Genomic DNA, 22,110 nt, shown 5'->3' with positions numbered 1-22,110 from the left:
TTTATTGTGTGCCTGCCAGGTGTTAAATATTGTTGCCGAAAAGGCTTGTTCATAATGTAACAACAGTGATAGAAGTGTGGGTGAACTTGGAGAGCCTCTTGACCTAGTCAGTGGAAGAAGAGGGTCAGAGAAGGTGTGTGAGAACAGTGATTCTCAAACTTGAGTGTGCATCAGGATAACCTGGAGGGCTGGTTAAAACACAGATGCCAAGTTAGTGGTGCTATCTGCTTGCCCACCCATTCTCCAGGCATCTGACTAAAGCAGTGACTCTGCTCCCCTTCAAGTCGATCTTTCTCACAGCGTTCGTTTCCTTCCCTACATGGCACCTATTGCTGTCTGAAATTATTTTATTTGTTTACTTGATTGTTATCTGCAACCCCATCAGAATGGAAGCTCCGAGACACCAGACCTAAGACTTTCATTCATTTGTTCCTTCATTTGTTCATTCAACAAATACATATTTAGTATCTAGTATCTGCTCCGCTGCTAATCAAAAGGTCAACGGTTCAAGCCGACCAGCTGCTTTATGGGAGAAAAGACCTGGCAATCTGCTCCCATAAAGATTATATCCTAGGAAACCCCATAGGGCAGTTCTACTCTGTCGTATAGGGTTGCTATGAGTCAGAATCAACTGGACAGCAGCACATAACAGCAACAACATATACAAGGCATTGTGTGTGGCTTTGGGGATACAGCGGGGAACATTATCTTCAACATCGAGTCACTGCCTGCCTTACACATTCCAGTTGTTCAATAAATATCAGCTGATTAAATAAATAGATGAATACGCTAACCAAAAGTTTGGATCAGAAAGTATATAGGTCACATACACATTGCTGATGGTAAAATTGAGCTTTAATAAAGCAACAAAATGCTAGTTTAGACTGGCTGAGACATCAGATCAAATAGCATTGATCTCAGAGAAAATGAGCTAGGAAAGGCTCCCTTATAGAGGCTTCAGAAATTATGCAAGAATCATTAAAATGTAGAACATGACTGTGAATAACCAGCATGAAAATACCATGTACACTTCTTCTGTTAGCAGGGTGACTGCTAAGTAACTTATTTGGCATAATTTATTAAGTGCTTCCTTGACAAATGAAACTGTATTTGCAATTAACCACACTCGCACTGCTGATTTTTAGCAATAATTTTATGTTCAGGATTTAATGAATCTTTCAAGAATTTTCAAAAACTGCTACTGGTAGAAGTCAATTTTGAGACAGCAAAGAGGCTATGTGTCTCTTCCTGTTTTCAGATACTAATATATTTTTCATGTAACATAGCATCACTTCTGTGTGATATCATGTGTACCTTCTCCTTCCCCTCCTTTCCACCTCAAGGATTAATCAAGCCATAATCCAAATCCAAGTACAGCAAAATCTCAATAATCCAGGCTCACTATGGAGAAAGCCAGTGGGGGCTATTGCAAAGCCTGAGTTCTAGAGCACTAGGAAATGGCATCTGCTTTTTTGAAAAGTACGTTCAATAATGTAAAGTAAGTTAACCAGGTATTGACTTTTGCTAGTACTTTTGGGGAGGAAGTTAAACTAATGGCAGATTAAAATGCCTTACAATAGCATATTGCGTATTGATTTATCCTCTTAGGGAGAATAAACATCTTTTTCTACAAGATTACTTGTATGTTATTTTCATAATTCACTTTTTTTCAAAGCACTAAGGCAAAATTCAATCCAGGTCCAGTCTAGCTAAATGCAAACTTTGAATTTGTGAGTCTGAACTAATACTTGATTGTAAAACTAAAAAAATTCTTATATCTACCATTGTATGGTGGCCCTAACATTCTCCAAGATCTCATCAGAGACCTGTTTGTGTGTTTCCATGTCAAAATATTATTATTATTTGCAATGTGCTGTGACTCATGTTTAAAGAACTCACTTTTCTTTAATGACGCAAGCAGGGAAGTTGGTGTCATCTGTGAATGGCAGAATGATAAAACGAGCTATGTGCATTCTCTTGTCAACATCCTCCATGATGTGATTTCATAAGCGAGAAATGTGCCAAGGCTTCTGCCCAAGCCATCTACTATTCACTTACTTCATACTGAGGAACACTTTAATGCCCCTGGGATGAAGAAAATTAGAAAACAGGTGTTGTGCTCACACAAAACAGATGCGTAGACCAATGGAGCTGAATAGAAAGTCCAGAAACCCACACATACAGTCAACAGATTTATGCCGAAAAGGAAAAGATGGTTTTTCTAATAAATGGTGCTGATCAATGAATATCCAAAGGGAAAAAATATTCATCTTAACCCCTTAACTCACACCAGGTACAAACTTCAATTCCAGAAGGATTACAAATCTAAACGTGAAAAGTAACACAAAGTTTCTAGAAGAAAACAAAGAGCATCTTCGTGATCTTGGCGTATGTAAAGATTTCTTAAACAGGACCCAGATTGCCAATCATAATGAAAAAAATGGATAAATTTCTATATTACCATTAAGTATTTCCATTCATCAAAAATATATCACTGAGAGTAAAACATGCAACACAGAGAATGGAAAACAATATTTGCAATGTATATCTGACAAAAGAACTCATTTCTAGAATATATAAAGAAATTCTACAAATCAGTAAGAAAAAAACAAACAACCCAACAGCAAACTCGGCAAAGCTATGAATAAGCGCTTTACAAAAAAGGATATCCAAATGGCCAATAAACATAGAAAAAGAGCAAACCTCATTAGTCATTAGGGAAATGAAAATTAAAAACACAATGAGACATCACTACACACCCACAAGAATGGCTAAAATGAGAAGAGACAATCCCAAGTACTGACTAAGACATAGAGCAACTGGAACTCCCATATATACCGCTGATGGGAATGTAAATCGATCGATCATTTTGGAACACTTTTTGGCAGTATTAAAGCAGAACATAAGCATATCTCATGACTCAGCCATTTTACCCCTTGGTATATTCATTTACAGAAATGCACACATATGTTCACCAAAAGATACATACAAAAATATTCATAGCAAACTGAAAGCTACCCAAATGTCCATCGTCAGTAGAGTGGTGTTATGTATTGAATTTTGTCCCCAAAAAAGTTATGTTGAAGTCCTAACCCCTGCACCTGTAAATATGACTGTTTGGAAATAGGGGTTTTCTTTTGTTATGTTAATGAGGTCATACCAAAGTAGGATGGGTCCTAAACCTAATCTCTCCTGAGCAGTGTCTTATGAAAAGAGCATAATAGACACAGAGACACACACAGGGAGAGATGCCATGTGAAGAGGCAGACAAATCTACAAGCCCAGGAATGTCAAGAATTGCTGGCAGCTTCTAGAAGCTAAAAGAGACAAAAAAGGACCTTTCCCCAGAACTGATGCCTTGAATTCAGACTTCTAGCCTCCCAAACTGTGAGGAAATAAATTCCTGTTCTTTCAAGCCACCCACTGGTGGTATATTTTTGCTATGACAGCACTAGGTAACTAAGACAAATAGATCTATAGCGGTATATTCACACAATGGAATACTATACAGCAACAAGGATGAGAAAACTACAACCACACACAATAATATGGCTGTCTCACAAACGTAATGTTGAGTGAAAGAAGACAGAAGAAAAGAGTACATAGAGTACATACTGCATAATTGCATTTACATAAAGGTCAAGAGCACACAAAACTAACCACTGCTGTTAGAAGTCGGCACGGTGGTTTTTCTTCGTAGGGTTTTAACTGGAAGGAGGCATGAGGGAGGCTTCTGGGGTGCTGGGGACGCTCTGCTTCTTTGATCTGGGTGCTGATTACACGGATGTGTTTAATCTGTGAAAATTCATCAAGCTGAACACTCATGATTTGTGCAAAAACTGACCGCTTATAATTTGCACATAGAATAAAATCTCACTGCAAGATACAATTTTTTCAGTTTATTTTCTATTATATTTGGAGAGGCAAATTTTACATGATAGCTTCAAACCAACCTTTGTACATTAACCAATTTTTACACAAGCCATTTGAAAAAGGATCTAAAAATGTGCTTCGTTGTTGGTATTATATAACATTTATCAAGCACCAAGAGTGTGCCAAGAGCTGTACAGAACAAACATAGAAAAGACACAGCCCCTGCCTTCAAGGATGCACTTTCCTTCAGCGTCCCCCACATACAAGGTCACCTTACATGTCACACCCTTTTATTCATAAGGCATAAATAAGGAGGTTTGTTGGATTTCTCATTGTTACTTAATTAATAAATATCTAATACCCTCTCCCCCAATTACACCAACAATTACTATATCTTTGCCTTTAAATACAAATTTCCATAGTACAATATACAGTATATACTGATTTGGTATTCACACAATTGACAACAATATTCTTGCAGGTTGGTTATAATATGAAGCATGTTGAATTTCAACATTCACAAAATTTTATACCACTTAACAGAATCGTTTACTGTTGGCAGAGCTTTTTTCTTTTTCCTTAAAAAAAATGAGAGGCCGCTGCTCTTATCTTGACAAACTGTAAACAGAAACAGCACTACCTTGATTCTAATAAGGGTATCAGAACTTACGGCACAGATACCCAGAACAGTAATTCTTAGCAAATCTATTAAACTAGCCTTGCAGATAATCACATAGCTGCATGCCCTAAAATACTAACAACTTATGTAATGGGTGATGTAAGTATGATTTGCTTTACTATATTTGAAGTTTCAAGAAGGAGGTAAGAAGGTACTGGTTTAAAATGCCTGAAAACTGAACTTTGGAAATTTTTGCTTTTCTGCAAGGCTGTGTTCAAAACAAATTCAGGTTAGAAAAGAGGATGAAATGATGCTGAATTTAATCATTGGCTAAGGACATTTGATTTCAAAATAGTCCCTTAAACATTAACATCTTATTGTTTATTTTAAAATGCAAGAAAAATGAAGTGAATTTTGACAATGCAGTGGTTTTAAACTCAGGCCAAGAAATTATACTTTATATAAAAATGCCATGGATTAAGAAGGAAGATGGTACACAATATAGCAGATAGGCCAGTCCATATGTCACTTGTGGGGAACTCATACCAGCAGGAGATGAGGGACAAATTTTATAGGGAACAGGTAGATGTCTATCTCCCAACCAGACTCTGGTCCTGCCCAACTCTACAAATAGTGGAGCTAGGGTGAGTCTAGGGGCCAGGCAAAGAAGGCCATAGCAAGCTTGGGGTCAATGGAGAGAAAAGATCCAACTGTGGACTTACCCTCTCTAGATTCCAAGATCCCAAACATTCTCCACCAAATTCAAGCTATGGAAAAGGCCAGTAACCTCAGCACCAGCCTTGATGCTATCAGGCTGAGGATGACCCATTTCCAGAGGAAATCACTTTGCCTTTGGGCCTTCATTGTCTGGTTTCCTTGGGGTATTACCAGGCTCTGGATGCTTCCATTATGTTCAATAGCAGTGAGTTAGATTTTAAAGCTACACTGAATATCTTTGACTTCCTCCTCAGAAATGAGAACGGTAGAAGAAAACTAAAGAAAAATTTTCACTTCTACGCACAGGGTGGGACTTACTGTCACCCCTTCCCTAGGTGGCTAGGCATATGGCCGAAACAGGGCCCATTAGGAAGAGATTCACCCAAAGACAGTGGCAAAAGTGGTCTGGTCCAGCCCCCATGATCCTATCTGTCAAATGGAGAAGTCTGGTTGGGATTTAACAAGATTCTTCTTATCCTGGGTACGTACACCTCCCCTTTTCTGCTAATCACAAAGCAAGAGGTTGGGAGCTACCAATCTCTGATGCTTTGGCAGCTTAATCTGTGATAAAGAGGAGGATGGTGGGGACAGGATATGGGATAGAGTCATAGTGACTGAGGAAACAGGGGAGGGCAACTCCCAAGGGTGGTAATCTAGTGTCCCCTTTGGAATGAAAGAAACAACCTTACTGAATGTAATGTGCCCAACCCAAAACAGAGACCAAAAGACTAAAATTCTGACAATAGACAATAATATATTCTTTTTCCATTTTCAATTATAAATCCTGTTTTTCATACTAAGACTTAAGTTTCAATCACCTAATTGAAAATCCATACATAAACATGATAATGGATACAGATAAAATGAAGATGCGAGCATCCATCCCATGTGTGAACATCATAAAATTTATTGACAATCCCTTAATGATGAACAAAAATTAAGACACGGAAAGCTAAGCATTATTTGCAAGTTTTTAGGATGGATGTTGGACTCCTATTGCTTTAAAAATTGAGATGCTTCTTAAACCTTTCTTGCAGGAATTTCTTATAGCATCCAGAGTGATTATTCTTACTACCAAAATTTATTTTATATCCCACCTTGTTCTTAAAAGAACTTAAGGTAGCTAATTTTTATCAATCATTTTTCCTTTAACCTGTAACAAGATGTTAGCATCAGATCCTGGAAAGGATTCTTTCTGTGCAATTATTGTCAAAGCACCATTCAGCAGATGAAACTGAGATCAAATTCTGATGAAATTACAACTGCTTCCTGTACATTGGAGAAATCTTGCTCTCAAGTTATTTAACAGAGAAGACAATCAATGAAAATCAGATAGTTACATAGACATATAGATAGATAAATGGTTAAATAGATAATATTTTTTGCACTGCTGACAGGTATTCAAAACTCTGGAGTATGTATTTGGGGTAGGCGAGCACACCTCGGTGCCTTTATCATAGTATTGGACGAGCTTTCAACATCTTTTTAAAGCCGTGGGAAATGGCTATCATTAGTGGTGCATGGAAACCATGGTTTATGGTTAGAAAGTCAAAGTTTAGCCATTGTCTCTACTCTTCAAGGCACAAGGACAAGTTCCAAACTCTTCAACTCATGTGTGAGAAGCAGAGCATCTGGTACTAGACAGAAAACCAAGGAGTGGTGCCACGCGCCAAAGCAGAATGGGAGATCCTTTGGATAGCCATGATTTTAAAATATTGGCCTTACATGATTAGCAAGCAGGCCGCCAACACCTTGGGGCTGCGGAGGGGAAGGTCTCCTGGCCTGAATATGCTGGCCCATTAAGCAGAGAGAACACACTTCATGTCACTCCTGATTTGGCAGTCTAGCTCCTTCCTACCGAGGGCATAAGGAAGAAGGTCCAGGATGTTTCCATGAAGATCTGCAGTGAGGACCATAACAACGACAGAAGGGCAAGAATGAAAAGTCAGTAGCCCTTAACAAATCAGCAGAGACTTGACATCCTTTATGGATAGATCTCTGCTACTTTACCTACAGTGGTCTAAGAACATTCAGGAAAACAGAACATCTACTTTTTCTTCTCATCTTGCTATCTCCCTTAGCTTCCCCCAAAGAGAAATGTACTAAATATATTCTGTATAACATATTCCCCACCATAAAACTTCATCAAAACGGGAAGAGTCCAATTAATCTCCTTTTTTTTTTTTTTGCTTGGAATTAATTTTGTATCTACTGGTAATTCATTACATTCTTTCGGTAGGAAAAAATATTGCACTTCTAAAAATGTGTCAAAGTAGTTAAGTCAATGCTAATAGGTAGGTAGATTTCTCTCTAGAATGTCTGTTTTCTGAAGACCATCTTCACCATTTGCAGAAAAGTCTCCCAAGATTTCATTTCTAGTTCAACAAATGGTTACGACTTTTGCTGCAAGATTTTAAAACACAGGAAGACGTTGGTAGTCCTAAGCTGTCCATAATACTGTGTCCGTCGACTCAGGATTTCATGGTGCAGATGGGCACAACAATGACCAGGATGACCGTGCATGCGGCAGCTGCAATCAGAGCTGCTATCTTGCAGACCTTGGCTCGTCTGAATTCGGCTTCCTTGCGTTTTAGTAAGGAGTCGTAGCCTGGAGTATAAATATCTTCCATCCAATATTCTAAGTTGTTTGGGTTTAAAGATTCTTGCGCCTGGAAGTAAAAAGATATTAGAAATATGGTGAACACATGAAATCATGTCAAAGAGGTTCTGAAAATCATCAGTCCTGAAACACTTAAGAGTGGGCTGCAACTGGTTGTTAGAGATGAGCATGCGATATGATACAACATTGCCCATAAGCCCAGAGCCTGAGACGGGCTACCAGCGACTTGGACTCCCACCGATCACAGATTGCAGTGTCTCCTCTCTTCCTACAGATTTCATTATGGTTTTGACATGGGTCTTCTATCTGAAGGCAAGCAAATGGGGCCAAGACAAACAAGGGCACACAACAAAGACTTGCACCTAATTCCCGATTGGAAGGCGAAAGGCCACAGTGGAAAACAGTCAACCTTTGAGACAGCCTGGCCCCACTGTAAGGGAAGCAGGAAACTCACTGAAAAATATTCTCTACCAATAGGTCTGAATGACATCTGCTTGAAGCAAGGTTATATATTAGGTGGTTCTGATTCATTTTCCAGCTACTTGGAAAAGCTTCCACTGAAAATCAAAGGCACCTCCAAGATAAACAGTTCACACAAAACATAAAATATTTCCATGTCAAACATTTGTCTGAGCCAGCCAGGCCAGTGCTCAAAATCAAGGTCCATAAATCCACCACAGACCAACCCTGCACCAGGCCTGCTTGGCTGTGATTCCAGACTTGGTGCAGCTTCCCCAGAAGGAAGGCCATCACTGACATTTGTCTCCCGATCTCACTGAGATTAATGCGCTGTCTGCAGGAGAAATATGTTTAACCTGGAGTGCCCATCAATTCCATTCCGCACTGATGGTTATAATCTATTTCCACGAAGAAAAGCAATGTTCTCCTTTTATGGAGATGTAAGTGTCACATAAAAGCAACAATACATTGCAATTCAAGTGAAGTCACCTAAATCTTTGAAACACATACAAAATATCCATTTTGAATTTTTTCTTGCATTGTTTAATGCTCATAAACATGGACTGGTTAAAAATTTCTCCCTCTCTCTCTCACACACACATACACCAAGAGGATTAACAAACCAACCCTTCACAACTTACAAACTCAGCCATACCATGGTATTGGTGGAATACTGATTATTCTAATTTGCTTGCCATTCTAGATCCCTTTTTTTTTTTTTTTTTTTTTGGCTCTTTTCGGCCTTACTTGGTGCCCCGTGGATTTCCATCATGAGGCTCTGTTGCCCTCTGGCTCCCAGTTGAGTTGTCAGAGGGGATGGGAGGAGAGAGAAGCTGGAGTGTTTCTTCCCCCAGCTCCTTCCCTGCTGGGCTACAGTTTGGCAGAGGCTCAGCTACCATAGCTTGGTGAAGCAGCTCCCTTCCCCTGACACAAGGAAAGGGTGGCAACTGTTTCTCACTGGTGTTGATGCCCGGGTGTGCCCCCAGCTCTTGACAGTCCCCTAAACCCTGCCCATACCACTGTGCACACTCTCTTCCTTAACTCATTTCCATTACCCCTTTGAGTGTGCCATCTGTTTCCTGCTGGGCAACTGACAACCCACATGCCAGGGACCCCTATGGCTTCTTTATTGCTTTCATGTGGCTAATGGTATGGGGGTTGGCAGACTACAGCCTGAAGGCCAAATCTGGCCTGCTGCCTATTTTTGCACACCCATGAGTGAAGAATGGCTTTTATGTTTTTAAAGGGCTGAAAAAAATCAAAAGAAGAATATTCTGTGATGTATGAAAATTATATGAAATTCAAATTACAGTGTCCGTAAATAAAGTTTTATTGGAACACAGCCATGTCCATTTGTTTACAAACTGTCTGTAGCTACTTTTTACTACACTGGCAGTGTTGAGTAATTGCTACAGAGACCATGTGACCCAAAAGTCTGAAATATTTATTATCTGGCCCTTTACAGAAAATGTTTGCTCACCCCTGTTCTAGCACACACTACACAACATGGTACAATGGAAGGACAATGGGATTTATTGGATCACTGAAATATTCCCAGGTCCCTTTCCTCACTGAGGCACAATGTTTGAAGACTGTTGTCAAATTTTTCATGTTACCTTGAGGGTGGAAAGCAGTGCTGGCCACCCAAGACACCCAGAGTGGGAATCAGGATACTCTCAATTCTGGAAAAGGCCTTCAAGCGCAGGATGCTCTATCCATTTGCAGTCTTTGCAGGAAACTCCTGCTATGGCATCGTCAGCAAGGGTCTCAGAAGCCATGGTCTCCCTTGGGCTGCCCAGAGAAGTTGTGCTACTGCCTGGCTCTGCTGTTAAAATATGGTCCTTATGCTTGAGCCACATCCCCAGCCCTGAAGCTCTGCCCTCCATGGAAAGAACCAGTCTGCTCCCCTTGGCACAAAAGGCCTTCAGCAATTTAATGGTCACTGTGAAACAGAGAGATGGACCCAAGATGGGCATATTTTGCTGGGAGACAGGTCTGCAGGGGTTCAGTGATGTGCTCACCAAAGTGAGGTTCAGGTGGAGGACCAGACTATCACCCTGCCGATGCCCTTGAAGAGAGGTTCTGGCCACGTGGGTAGACACAACCTCTTCTTCTCCCCAGTCTTCCCAGGGCCCGCCCAGAAGGTAAACAGTGTGTAACCAACACCTCACATTTTCTGCCTTATTCCCTCGGGCTCTGATAAAACCAAACTGGCTGACTTTCATAGCTATATACACTTTATGGGCTGGGATTCAGCCTGTGAAATAAGCTATTTTTAATTAGTTTTTTTTCAATAACTGCAAGCTCTAATGGCACCAAGTAGCAGAGAGGTGGGTAATATCAAGGTTTCAAGGGACACAGGGGAGCGTACACAGTTGTTAATTAGGCCTGCCAAACATGGGGAATCAAACAGGCCCGCACTTTTGGCGACACCCCCCAAGCAGGCACCACTGACAGCGAACTTGTATCTGGACACTAAGGGACCCCGAGGAGCTTGCCCAGATGCCAAAGCAGCACCAAGACAGCGCCTGGGTCCCTGGCAAAGAGACAACAAGAAATAAGGCGGCACTTTTCTGCCTCCATCCAGCTTCTAATGCTGGGTCGGCTCTGCTGCTTTCAAGATGACTGAACTCTCTATTTTCTCATATTTTGTGCAACTGGATACAATATTTTTTGTTTTTGCTTTTTTGAGTGATATTACCTATAGCTCTGTGTCGCAATTTTTAAATATAAGTTTTTTTTTTTGTGCTTATAAACGTTGGCATATTAAAATCTCATGTATCTGTAGGGGCAAAATTTCCCAACTCCCTTCTCCACCTCTGTCCAAACTTTTAAAAGGTGCATCTCAATCCATGGCTCATTAAATTCATCTGAACCTTTCAATCTCATCCCATGATTCTGGTGAAATATTAATTATTCCTTCCGCCTCTTGAGCCATTCATGCCTCTGTCTCCTCTTGCCTGCTGTGCGTGGAATTCGGATGCCCAGGGAGTACATTGTGGCATCCATAGCAGAGCTGCACAGGGACCCACCTGGGGGAGAATCAAATCCCTGTCTCCCTCACAGGAGAGGAAGTGGCCTAAGGGAACAAGGGACATGCAGCACACCACACAGGGACATGACATGCACGAGCTAAGAGGGGCTTGGAGGGGCTCAGGGAGGCTCCAGCTGCCACCAAAAACCTCACTTTCAGGATTTAGCCTTTCAGAATTGTCCCTTTGCATAAATGCTGTCCTCTAGCCACTGACTGGAAACCTGGTGGTTTAGTGGTTAACAGCTACGGCTGCTAACCAAAAGGTTGGCAGTTTGAATCCACCAGGCGCTCCTTGGAAACCCTTATGCGGGCAGTTCTACTCTGTCCTATAGGGTCGCTATGAGGCGGAATCGACTCGATGGCAACGGATTTGGTTTTTTTTGGTTTCAGCGCCCGACCTAAACAAATGTCATTTCAATCAGTTTTTATGACATGATGCTCTTCTAAACTCCATCCACAGAAACAAAATGGGTGGAGCGGTAACAGAGGAGAAAGAACGTGAGACTTCCTGTCAGGTGGTCCAGTATGAATTTAGACTTGTCTGACCTTGGGGCAAATTATGAAGCTTCTAAGGCCTCCATCTCCTCATTTGTAAAATGGAGAGGATGTTAGCAATTCCTGCCTCACAGGCCACGGAGGCTTGAACTGAGACTAGTGTAAAAGTACCACACGAAGTCCACTGATTTCAGCATCAAAATGTCAGGCCCCAATGCCTTCTTTTTCAGTGCCTCCTCAATGTCAGAAGACCTGGTGGTGCAGTGGTTAAGAGCCTGGCTGCTCACAAAAAGGTCAGCAGTTCGAATCCACCAGGTACTCCCTGGAAACCCTATGGGGCAGTTCTCTGTCCTATAAGGTCACTATGAGTCGGAATCAACTTGACAGCAACAGGATCTTTAGACTCAATGTCAAGTGCTTTGAATACATGATTTTCAATTCTCACATGGACTCTGCAAGTTGGATATTATCATGCCCATGTAACAAGTGAGGGAACTGTGGCTCCAGCAGGTGACGTGACAGCTCCAGGTCACACAGCTAAGGAGCACTTAGAACCCAGCGCTGCCAGAATCCACAGTTCTCTTCTCTCCATGGCACAGCACTGCCTGTGGTCTGCAGCTCTCTTTGCTTTACAGCAAGGTGATTTCAGGGGAGCTCTGCCACCCCGCCCTCACGGGTGGCTCTCCCCAGTTGCACTTTAAGTGATGTGACCATTCTGGGGCCGTACAAGCCTGCACCTTCCGGGATATGGCCTCACTGTGCACAAGACGAAGCCCTCAGGTGGGGGAGAGGGGACTTGCTTTGCTCCCTCAGGGATGCGAGGACACAGATAGATCTGGTGGGAATGGAACCAGGCGGAGCTGCCCACCAAAAGCAAAGTGTGGCCAGAACCCAGCCCTGCCTTTGGGTGAACAGAACGCATGCCCTCCAGCCACAAGTTCATTCACAGAGCTTCCGGGGATGGCTCTTACCTGGGGCTGCTCCATATGGAAACATAATCCATAGCTTGGCTCCCACAAATATGCTTATCCCACGTGCTACATATGGAAGGAGAAATCAGCCTGTATTTCATTAAACAGTTTGGCTCAGGTCTTGTGAGCAAATATTAGAATCTGCACTTGGTACGGAGTCTTAAATGCATCTTTAGCAAATGAGATGTCGAAAAAAAGAAAAGAAAACACTGCTAAATGTTTTAAAACAAATAAGCAAAACAATAATCCCCTTGTTAAAAATCTCTGCTCTATGACCTACTAAAATTCAGAATTCCATGGAGGGGGCCCAGGGAGCTGAAGGGTTGGGGAGCGGGCTGGTCTACATGATCCGTGATCCATTCTTGCAGCTGCCAGGGTGTGGCTAGGCTCCTCCCTCCCTGGGACAGAGAAAGGCTCACCTGCAGGTCCAGAGCTGTCAGCTTGCCCTTGTCGCCTGCGTTTCGCGCATACTCCTCGATGGTCCAAGAAGGCTGGGCCCGCTTCACCTCCGCCAGCTCCGTCAGCCGCATGTCCGTGTACAGAGGGTTGCTCTTCATGTGCGCTTTGAGGGAGGCGGGGTAGGGGTGAGGGCTGAACACCTGCTCCACCAGGAAGCCGCTGTCTTTGGGCTGCTTGGGCAGCCGGTGCTGTGGGGGGATGTCGTACTGCCTGTCTGCCTGCGGAGGGGCACAGAAAAGTCCCGAAAACCGGCCCAGACGCCATCTGGTTTCACAGTGCAATTTCGCAGTGCACCAGCTTTTACCACTAGGCCACACAGACATCCAGATGGCAAACGCACTTATTTAAAAACAAATTGGAAGTATATCTGTATGGTGGAAAATTCCCTAAGAAAAGATTACAATCATAATAGTACTAACCACCAAGACCAAACCAGGTACCCTCAAGCTCATTCCAACTCATGGAGACCCCGTGTGCTCAGAGTAGAACTGCTCAGAAGGTTCCCAATGGCTTTGACCTTTCAGAAATAAATTATCGGGCTTTTCTTCCTGAGGTGCCTTTGGGTGGATTCAAACCGCCAACCTTTAGTTAGTAACCTAGTGCTTAACTGTTCACACCACCCAGGGACTCCCTAATAATACTACCAAGAGCTAGTATTTCTGTCCCGAGAAGAGATGATTTTATCTAATCCTCACACCGTCACTACCATTATTAACTCCACTGTACAGGTAAGGAAATGAGTCCAGAAACATTCCAGATCCTGCTCCAGGGTACACAGCCGGTAAGAAGTGCAGCTGTGATTTTTACCCAATAATGTGGCTTCAGAGAGTCTTTGCTTAACCACTGCATATTACTGCCCTCTCTTTCTTCTACCTGTTTGTACCTGGTACAGGTGAGGAAAAGATATGGTTCCTTCCCTCAAGGAGCTTGCTGAAGCCACAGACACTATGCTGCTCCCCTGGAAGGAAGAAGCCAAGCCAGAAAGTGTATGTTGGGAGCCTCTAGTGATTTTTCCAGGATGCACGGGGTTCCCTTTCAGAGACATCTGCACGGACTTCAAGGTAAAGGCAACAGTCTGGACGATGGTGTGGAGGCAGGAATGTGCCTAGCACAGCCAGCAATGGTTTGTGTTCTCAGCCCTTGAGCTGCATATCGGGGCACTATTCTCAGCGAACACTGTTACAATGGGGGCTTTCTGATACTTCTATTTCTGACTTCTATAGGGCCCTCAGATCTCTACAGAGATGCCACTTCCTCTGGAAAGCACTCCCTGAATCACCCAGACTGGGTCAGTACCCATCTGTGTGACCCCTTAACACTGTGTAAACCAGTTGCCGTTGAGTCGACTCAGACTCACGGTGACCTCATGTGTGTCAGAGAAGAACTGTGCTCCACAGAGCTTTCAATGGCTGATTTTCTAAAGGTAAATAGCCAGGACTTTCTTCCGAGGTGCCTTTGGGTGGACTCAAACTTCCAATCTTTTGATTAGTAGCTGAGCACGTTAACTGTTTGCACTACCCAGCATCCTAAGACTATGTACAGACCCCTGAATCCAGCACCTGTCACTGTGAACTGTGAATGCCTGTTTTCCTGTCTGCCTCCGCCACAACGGACTGTGAGTTCCTTGAAGCCATAAGAATGTCTTGGTCACCTTTTAATCTACCACTCCAGCAAAATAATACCAACATTTAGAAGGCACTCCATCCATAGGTGTCAAAGGGATTGGTACCAATGATAGGAAGCCATGTATATGAAACAGAAAATAAAAAGAGAGGTATGTGAACAACAGAAAGAGAAAAAGAAAAAATAAGAATGTGAGTGGAGGTGAGTATACATAAGCAAGGGAAGGAGAAAGAATTAGGGTGCGTGAGGGTAAGAGTTCGTGTGTGTGTGTATGTGTGTGTGATGAGCAAATGTGGGGGGGGTGTGTAACAATACATGTGCACTGGGACCAGAGGCAGACACTCCACCTACCAGCACATGGACCCTTTGGCTGTTGCCTAAATACAACATAACATTTAGCCATTCCAAACCACCAAGCTTGCCGATACTGATACAGAGAAATCGGGATAAACCTTGACAAACCCAAACAAGAAAAGGAGGCTCTCTCTTATTTTCTAACTAATCAAAGCCAAGTATCTTCTAAGAAGCTTCACTGATTTTATTTATTCTGCTCATCACCACTACTCAACATTTATGGACTGTGCCAAGCTGGGGGCAGAGGTGGCAATAATATTAACTACAACAGCAGCCACTGCAGCTGTAATTAGAATTACTCGAGGGCTGACTGTGTGTCTACCACTAGGCTCAGGGCTACACACGCATGATCTCATTTAATCTTCTCAGTAATAGTCTGATGTTGTAACTACTATGATCCTCATTTTATAGATGAGGAAACTGGTCAGAGAGATTAAGAGACAGACCCAATGTCACACAGCTAGTAAGGGTAGAGCCAGGATTTGAACCCATTCTCACTTCTAAGATGGAAGGCTTAACTGTTGCCCACACCTACCTCCTTGTTCCTCCCTTCAAGGAGTTAACACTCTAACTTGGCAGTCAGTATATACAGACTATATATATATATATATATGTAATAGAAGATTGTCTGTACTACATCTGAACAAAGAGGATTAAAGGCTAGGTATCACAGACTGGCAATAATTCCTAAAAAAGCTTGCAGAGACATATGAATTGAAAGGCCTTGAGGGGAACAGAGAATTAGATCAGCATGGGAAAGGTGAACAAAACATTCTTAGTGAAGGACTCATGTGAAGAAAGATTTGAAGGTGGCATAGGGCCAGGCCATAATGATGCTCAATTACTATTTGCTGAATGAATTGCTAAATTAATGAGCATAGCATATTTGGGGGAAACAAGTAGACTCGTCAAGTAGACAAGGGCCTCGTCTGTAACAGAGCCAGGAGAGAAAGGAGTTGCTGGATGGTGCAAACGGTTAACACTCTGGGCTGCGAACGGAAAGGTTGGTGGCTTGAGTCCACCCAGAGGTGATATACTTCCAAAAAATCAACCACTGAAAATCCTATGGTGTATAGTCTTACTCTGACACACACGGGGTTGCCATGAGTCAGAATTAACTCGACAGCAACTCGTTGGGGAGAAGTAGTGAAATTCCCAGGTGCCAGAGGATAAAAACCAAAAAACCAAACTGTTGCTGTCGAGTTGATTCCGACTCACCAAGGCCCTATAGGTCAGAGCAGAACTGCCCCACAGCTCCAGGGAGCGCCTGGTGGATTCAAACTGCCGACCTTTTGGTTAGCAGCCATAGCTCTTAACCACTACGCCACCAGGGCTTTAAAATCCTGGCTAGTCGGGAACTTTTCCCTGAGGCCAAGGAGAGCCAAGGAAGAGCTGGGAATAGGAGACACCACATAGCTCCAGAGAGTAGAGTTTTAGGAAAGTGAGCCCAGCAGTGATCAGTGAAATGAGATGGAGGGTGAGGAAGATAAGTGAAGGAGACCAGTTATAAACGTGCCCAAAAATTCCGGGTGGGATGTTGAAAGAGCCTGGACGGGGGGCGGGGGGAGATGGGTGGTTAAATGGAAGGTTAAATGGAAAGGAAAGCAGAGATGCAAGAGACGTTATGAAAGAATAATCCACAGGACACAGTGGCTAAACTGGATATGAGAGAGCCAAAGGGAAGTCAAAGGCCCAAGTTGCCTCTTCAATGTGGGGAGTTGCTAGAAAGGTGACCCCAGAATAGGAATAGTGAGAGGGAACACTGGCTTTGAAGGAGCAGAAAAGTCTGGTTTGGATCCTGTAGATTTTGACAATGGATGAGACATGCAGGGGGAACTGGCCTTCGGTAGCCTGAGATATGGGACTAAAGGTGGTCTCTGCCCTGGGATTCATCAGCCCAGAGGTGGTAGTGAGAGCATAAGAACTTCCAGTCAGAAGGAAAGGGAAAAGCAGAGTCCACTCCCAGGAGGAAGAAATGGGGTCACAGAAGGCAACAGAATGAAGAGTACCCATACTGGCAGCTCAGTGGCCAGGCGAGGCTAAGACCAGGTCATGGAGAGACTCAGCCCAGTTATTACCAACTCTGTGCTAGTCATTTCAAGCAGATCTTTCTCAAGCTTGTGGCTATTCCTGCTGGTTTTGAGGGGCTTTGACGTTTTCTAGATTGGAGGCATGGCTAGTTCTGTTTAACTTGATATTCCAGTAGAAGCTCCTAACCATTCTAGTCCTCTAAATGGCTACTTTTCAATTATATCTAAGACTCAAGGTTCCAGAAACCCTATCAGGTCTTGGCCACTAAGAGACAACTGCAGTGGAGCCAGAGGAAAAGGACCACACAGAGCCTCATCACAGCGCCATCCTCTGCTGTCTCTCCAACACAACAGGCTAAAAGTGGGTACAGGAGGGCAGAGTGGAAGTTTCTTGGGGATCATAAAGTGGGGAGGTGCTCCTTTTTCTCCATTTTGGGGGTGCAAACTTCCTTAAAACCCAGCTTTTCAAGTTGTTCCTTCTTAGCACCATTTGAGGAACTCAGCCTCCTTCTCTGACTTTGAGTTCTGCAGCCCACACCGTCTTCACTCCCTTTCTGAGGAGTCTCGGGAGTGTCCACAGGCTGCCCAATGAACTTTAAAAGCAGGGAAGGAAACTGAGACAAGCAACAAATTGAAATTTCTTCATCTTGGTCAGAATGGGTTCACTGCAACCCATTTAGAATGAAGACAAGGAGCCACAGGTCCCACTGACACAAATCATCTTACTGCAGGGCACGAGATGAAGAAAGAATCTGAACGCACCCAGATGGCCCTTATTCCAGAGGGGATGGGGAGAAGCCTGCTACAAACATGCGAACTGCTCAAGCTCACAGGCAAACAGCAGAACGTAGAACCATGTAGAAAAAAATTAAAACGAGAGAGACAGCTACGAAGAGTTGCTGCCCTTGGAACGATGAGTAAATTATCCATCTTCTTTTCTCTACTAATCATCTATATTAATCTTACAGTGAAAAGACTCGTACTTTTAAAAAGGAACCCAATGCATGCAACAACGTAAGGGACATATTAGCTAGTTTGCTTTCAAGTCATTTCCCTTGTTTACCTTGCCAGCATCCTGCTAGTTCAGAAAGGAAGGAAGATATCCTTGATGGTGCCTGCAGCCTCTGACACATCCCGCATTTTATGAAAATCCATTCTCACACCACCTGTTCAGTATCTGAACCACACTTTCTCCTGTCGGCAACTTCGCAGCATGGGCTCCTGCTAGCTGACTGACAACTTGGCGGAACAAACCACTTGCCAAAGCTGTCCTCTCTATTCTAACTTGAAAAGCCCACCAAGTCTGGATGAATAACTAGCACACTGCTCTCTCTTTTGGAATGCACTGTTCAAGGCTTTGAAACCCACCACAGCTATTGAAAAGTCGGTGCCCACTCGTACGAACTTAAATCTGAATTACCTCTTTAGATTTTCGATGCCAGTCCTTATTGTCCCCGGGGCCTCTATCTTTCAGCTCCTCCTCATTGAGACCCACGCGGTTGGAGTAGGTGATGGTGCGCCAGTCTCGAGGGGAGTTGGAGATGCTGGCGATCTTGGATTCCGTGGCACTGTTCTCCTCGGTCAGGGACCTAGAGGATGGCCTGGTGAAGAGGCTTTTTTTTAAGGCCTGGACCCGCAGGCTTTCGCTGTTGCTTCCGCTCGCGTCGGAACAGCACCAGTCCGCGTTATTCTCCATCTTGGGTCCGCGCGAGCCATTGGGTGCACGGAACATCCGCGGGGAGGCGCTATCGTCGGACGGAGCCTCGCTCGTCAAGGAATTCAGATCGATCTGCACACTCACCTTCTCAGGCTGCTGCATTTTCTGATCCAATTTATTTAGTTTGCCCAAGACCTGGGAAATTTCCTCGCGGACCCCCGACAGCGATTCGAGCTTCCGTTCAATTTCTCCGATCCTGAGCACCAGTTTGCACACGCTGGTCTTCAGCTCTTCTTCCGAGTGGTGGTGGTTTTCGGGCCTGTTGCCCTTGTCTCCCTTGCTGTTGGGAACCCCACTGGCGATCTTAGGCAAACTGTGCTCCGGTGAACTGTCGCAATCTGACTTATGAAGCTGAGACAAAGACCCTGTGCTGTTGTAGCAGGACGACTGTATCACCCCCGTGGAGCCACTGATACTCATATCATCCAGAAAGCGGAAAATGTCGCTGATGTCATCGCTGACGATCTCCGAGTCGTCGTCTGACTGCTTCATGGCGTGCCTGTCGCTGTACTTGCCCTGGCCAGAGGCGCTCACGTCTTTGCATTTCTTGGGCTCCAGCGCGTGCTGTTCTGTCTGGGTGCCCACGCTACTGGTGTCTGAGCTGAGCTGCCCGCTGGTGCAGCTGATGCTCTTGTCCTTAAATTTTTTGACCGGTTCGTGCTTGTCCAGGTCCACGGGGGACGGGATCTCTTTAGATTTGAGCCCGTTTGTTTTCGCCGCGTAGCCAACGGGGAGCATCTGCGGTTGCTCCTTTGGTGCGAGGTAAGCTTGGCGCCTGTCTGGGGCTGGAAAATTGGGCGACTGGCTGCTGGAATTGGGATAACGGAGCTTCTCCTCAGAGGGATTTCTATTGAAAAAGGACCGTTCAAAGTCAGGGACTTCTTCGGTGTTTAGGCTCCAGCTTTTGGCTGGCCAGGGGGTCTGCTTGCTTGGCCTCCCCGGACACCTCCGGGCGTCCTGGGCTCCCACCACTGGAGTGGGGCCAAAATACGTAGAGGCTTGAAGGTCATCTAAGCTTTCATGCTTCACCCGCCTTTTGTCAGGAACTGGAGAATACACGGGGTTCAGGTATTGGCTGTTGTAGGGCATTTCAAAGCTGTGGTTAAAGAAGGGCGGCTTGTGGAGCTCCTTTCGACTCTGGGGTTCCCCATGCCCACCCTCTGCTTTGCTCGTGGGGCATACCAAACCGGGGGACACCGTCATTAGATTGTGAAAGTCCTCTTTAAAAATGTTCCTTTTCTGGACACAGGACTGGACCACAAAGGGCTCCTGGTTGGAAATGAAGGTGTCCTTGATGCCCGGGTTGATGGGCAGGGAGTCCTGATCCGAAATGGACTCGTTCTCAATGTTCATGGGGAAGTAGGTTCTCTGCATCTCGCAGGGCTGGGCGCTGGCGACCGAGTACGGGGCCAGGGCCTGCAGCCTGTCCAGGGATGCGGCTCGGTTTTTCCCCTCCTTGCTGACACCCAATAAGAAGTTGGGCTCTGAGGCGGGAACAAACTGCGGGCAGTCCTTGCAGTCCATCTTCCGGCACTTGGATGACTGCCGGGTAGGGTAGCCCCGGCTGAAAGGCCGCTCGTTCAGCTCACAGTTCAGGGGCTCACACTCGGCTGCGTTGCAGATCTCGGTGTCTGAGCGGCAGGACTCGAAGGACGACTCCTTCTTGCGGACTTTCTGGCGGCTTGTAGGCAGCTTCTCCTTGGCGGCTCCTCCGTTCATCTGGATCAGGTTGAATATCGTCACAATGTCCGCGGCCACCATGATTTTCTTTGATTGCTGGTTATTCACGGTGCATTTCGTCTTGTCTTTGAATAATGTGGCTGGAAAATTGGGATCGAGACAAGCCGTGTAGAAGAGCACGCTTCTCAGCTTGGCAAGCTGCGACAGATCAAAGCGGGCACACAGGGATTTGCACAGGTCCTGGTAGGAAACGGTGTTTTGCTTGCTGTCCAGTTCCTCCAAGATCTTCACCAAGAAGAGAGAAGTCTCCCGATTGGTCTCCATGATTCAGAATTTCAAAAGCTCACTGACTACACTGAAACTTTGGGCCAGTTCTGCAGTGACAATATCAAAAAAGACGGGGAGAGAGGATTATCAACACCAGGAGAGGTTTGTCAAGCTTGTCATGAACCACATAAAGAAATGCAAGGACTGGGAAATTTGTGTTATCTCTATTTTCATAAGAATTTTTTTAAAAAAAAAGCAGCCCCAAAAAATGAAAGAAATACAAGGAAATACTTTTTAATGACACTCTAATATGTATTAAGGGTCTTAAAAATATTCATAGCCTTCAATGTCATAAAACAATATGTGTACTACTGTTTCATGAGAAACTATTTGTTCTGTAAGCCTTCACCTGAAGTACAATAAAAACAAATATTCATAGCTTTCAATTTCATAATTCCCATTCCAGGACGCTACCTTAAGGCTATTAGCAAAGACAATAACAACAGTTTATACATAAAGATGTTCAATGTGTTGGTATTTATAATAGTAAAAACGTAAAACAATAGTGGTGGTGTGTGTGCCATTGAGTTGATTCTGACTCATACTGACCCTATAGGACAGAGAAGAACTGCCTCCTAAGGTTTCTTAGGCTGTAAGCTTTATGGGAGCAAATCTCCAGGTCCGATGAATGGGTTCAAACCACCGACCTTTCGGTTAGCAGCTGAGCACTTAACCATTGCACCACCAGTGCTCCTTAAAAACAATAATGGGGGGTACATAAATGAAACATGGTGTTATATACAATGAGTTTTTACAAACATTAGAATTACATTACTGTTCGTCCATACAATGGAATACTATTCAGCAAGAAAAAGGAACAACTGCTAATACATGCAACGACACGGACGACTCTCCAAGGCATTGCGCTTGAGTGAAAGAAGCCAGGCTCAAAAGGCTGCCTACGGTATGGCTGGTTCCATTTTAATGACATTCTGGAAAACAGATCAGTGGGTGTCAGGGGCTAGATGTGAGGGCAGGGGTTGACTACAAAGGGGCATGAAGAAATTTTCCAAGATGGTGGAACTATTCTATATTTTGATTATATGGTTACAGGACTGTATGCATTTCTCCAAACTCACAGAACTGTACACTGAAAAGCACAAAATTTTACTGTATGTAAAAAAAAATTGCG

The 22,110-nt window shown here is 44.1% G+C and overlaps 1 protein-coding gene across 1 annotated transcript; it reads right to left on the bottom strand.

Moving 5' to 3' along the window:
* Positions 1-7,680: 7,680 nt before the first annotated feature.
* Positions 7,681-21,178, bottom strand: MINAR1 (membrane integral NOTCH2 associated receptor 1). The gene is made up of 3 exons (XM_004387487.2): positions 18,675-21,178; positions 13,208-13,465; positions 7,681-7,878 (listed from the first exon to the last, which is right to left on the bottom strand). Exons 1-3 carry the CDS (start codon positions 20,973-20,975, stop codon positions 7,681-7,683), a joined length of 2,757 nt encoding a protein of 918 aa, XP_004387544.1. The 5' UTR covers positions 20,976-21,178.
* Positions 21,179-22,110: the final 932 nt, after the last annotated feature.

The sequence above is a fragment of the Trichechus manatus genome, unplaced genomic scaffold (genome assembly GCF_000243295.1).
Source record: "Trichechus manatus latirostris isolate Lorelei unplaced genomic scaffold, TriManLat1.0 scaffold00186, whole genome shotgun sequence".
Classification (NCBI taxonomy): Eukaryota; Metazoa; Chordata; class Mammalia; order Sirenia; family Trichechidae; genus Trichechus; species Trichechus manatus.
The sequence above is the reverse complement of the archived record's forward strand: the minus strand, read 5'-3'. Positions and strand labels throughout refer to the sequence as shown.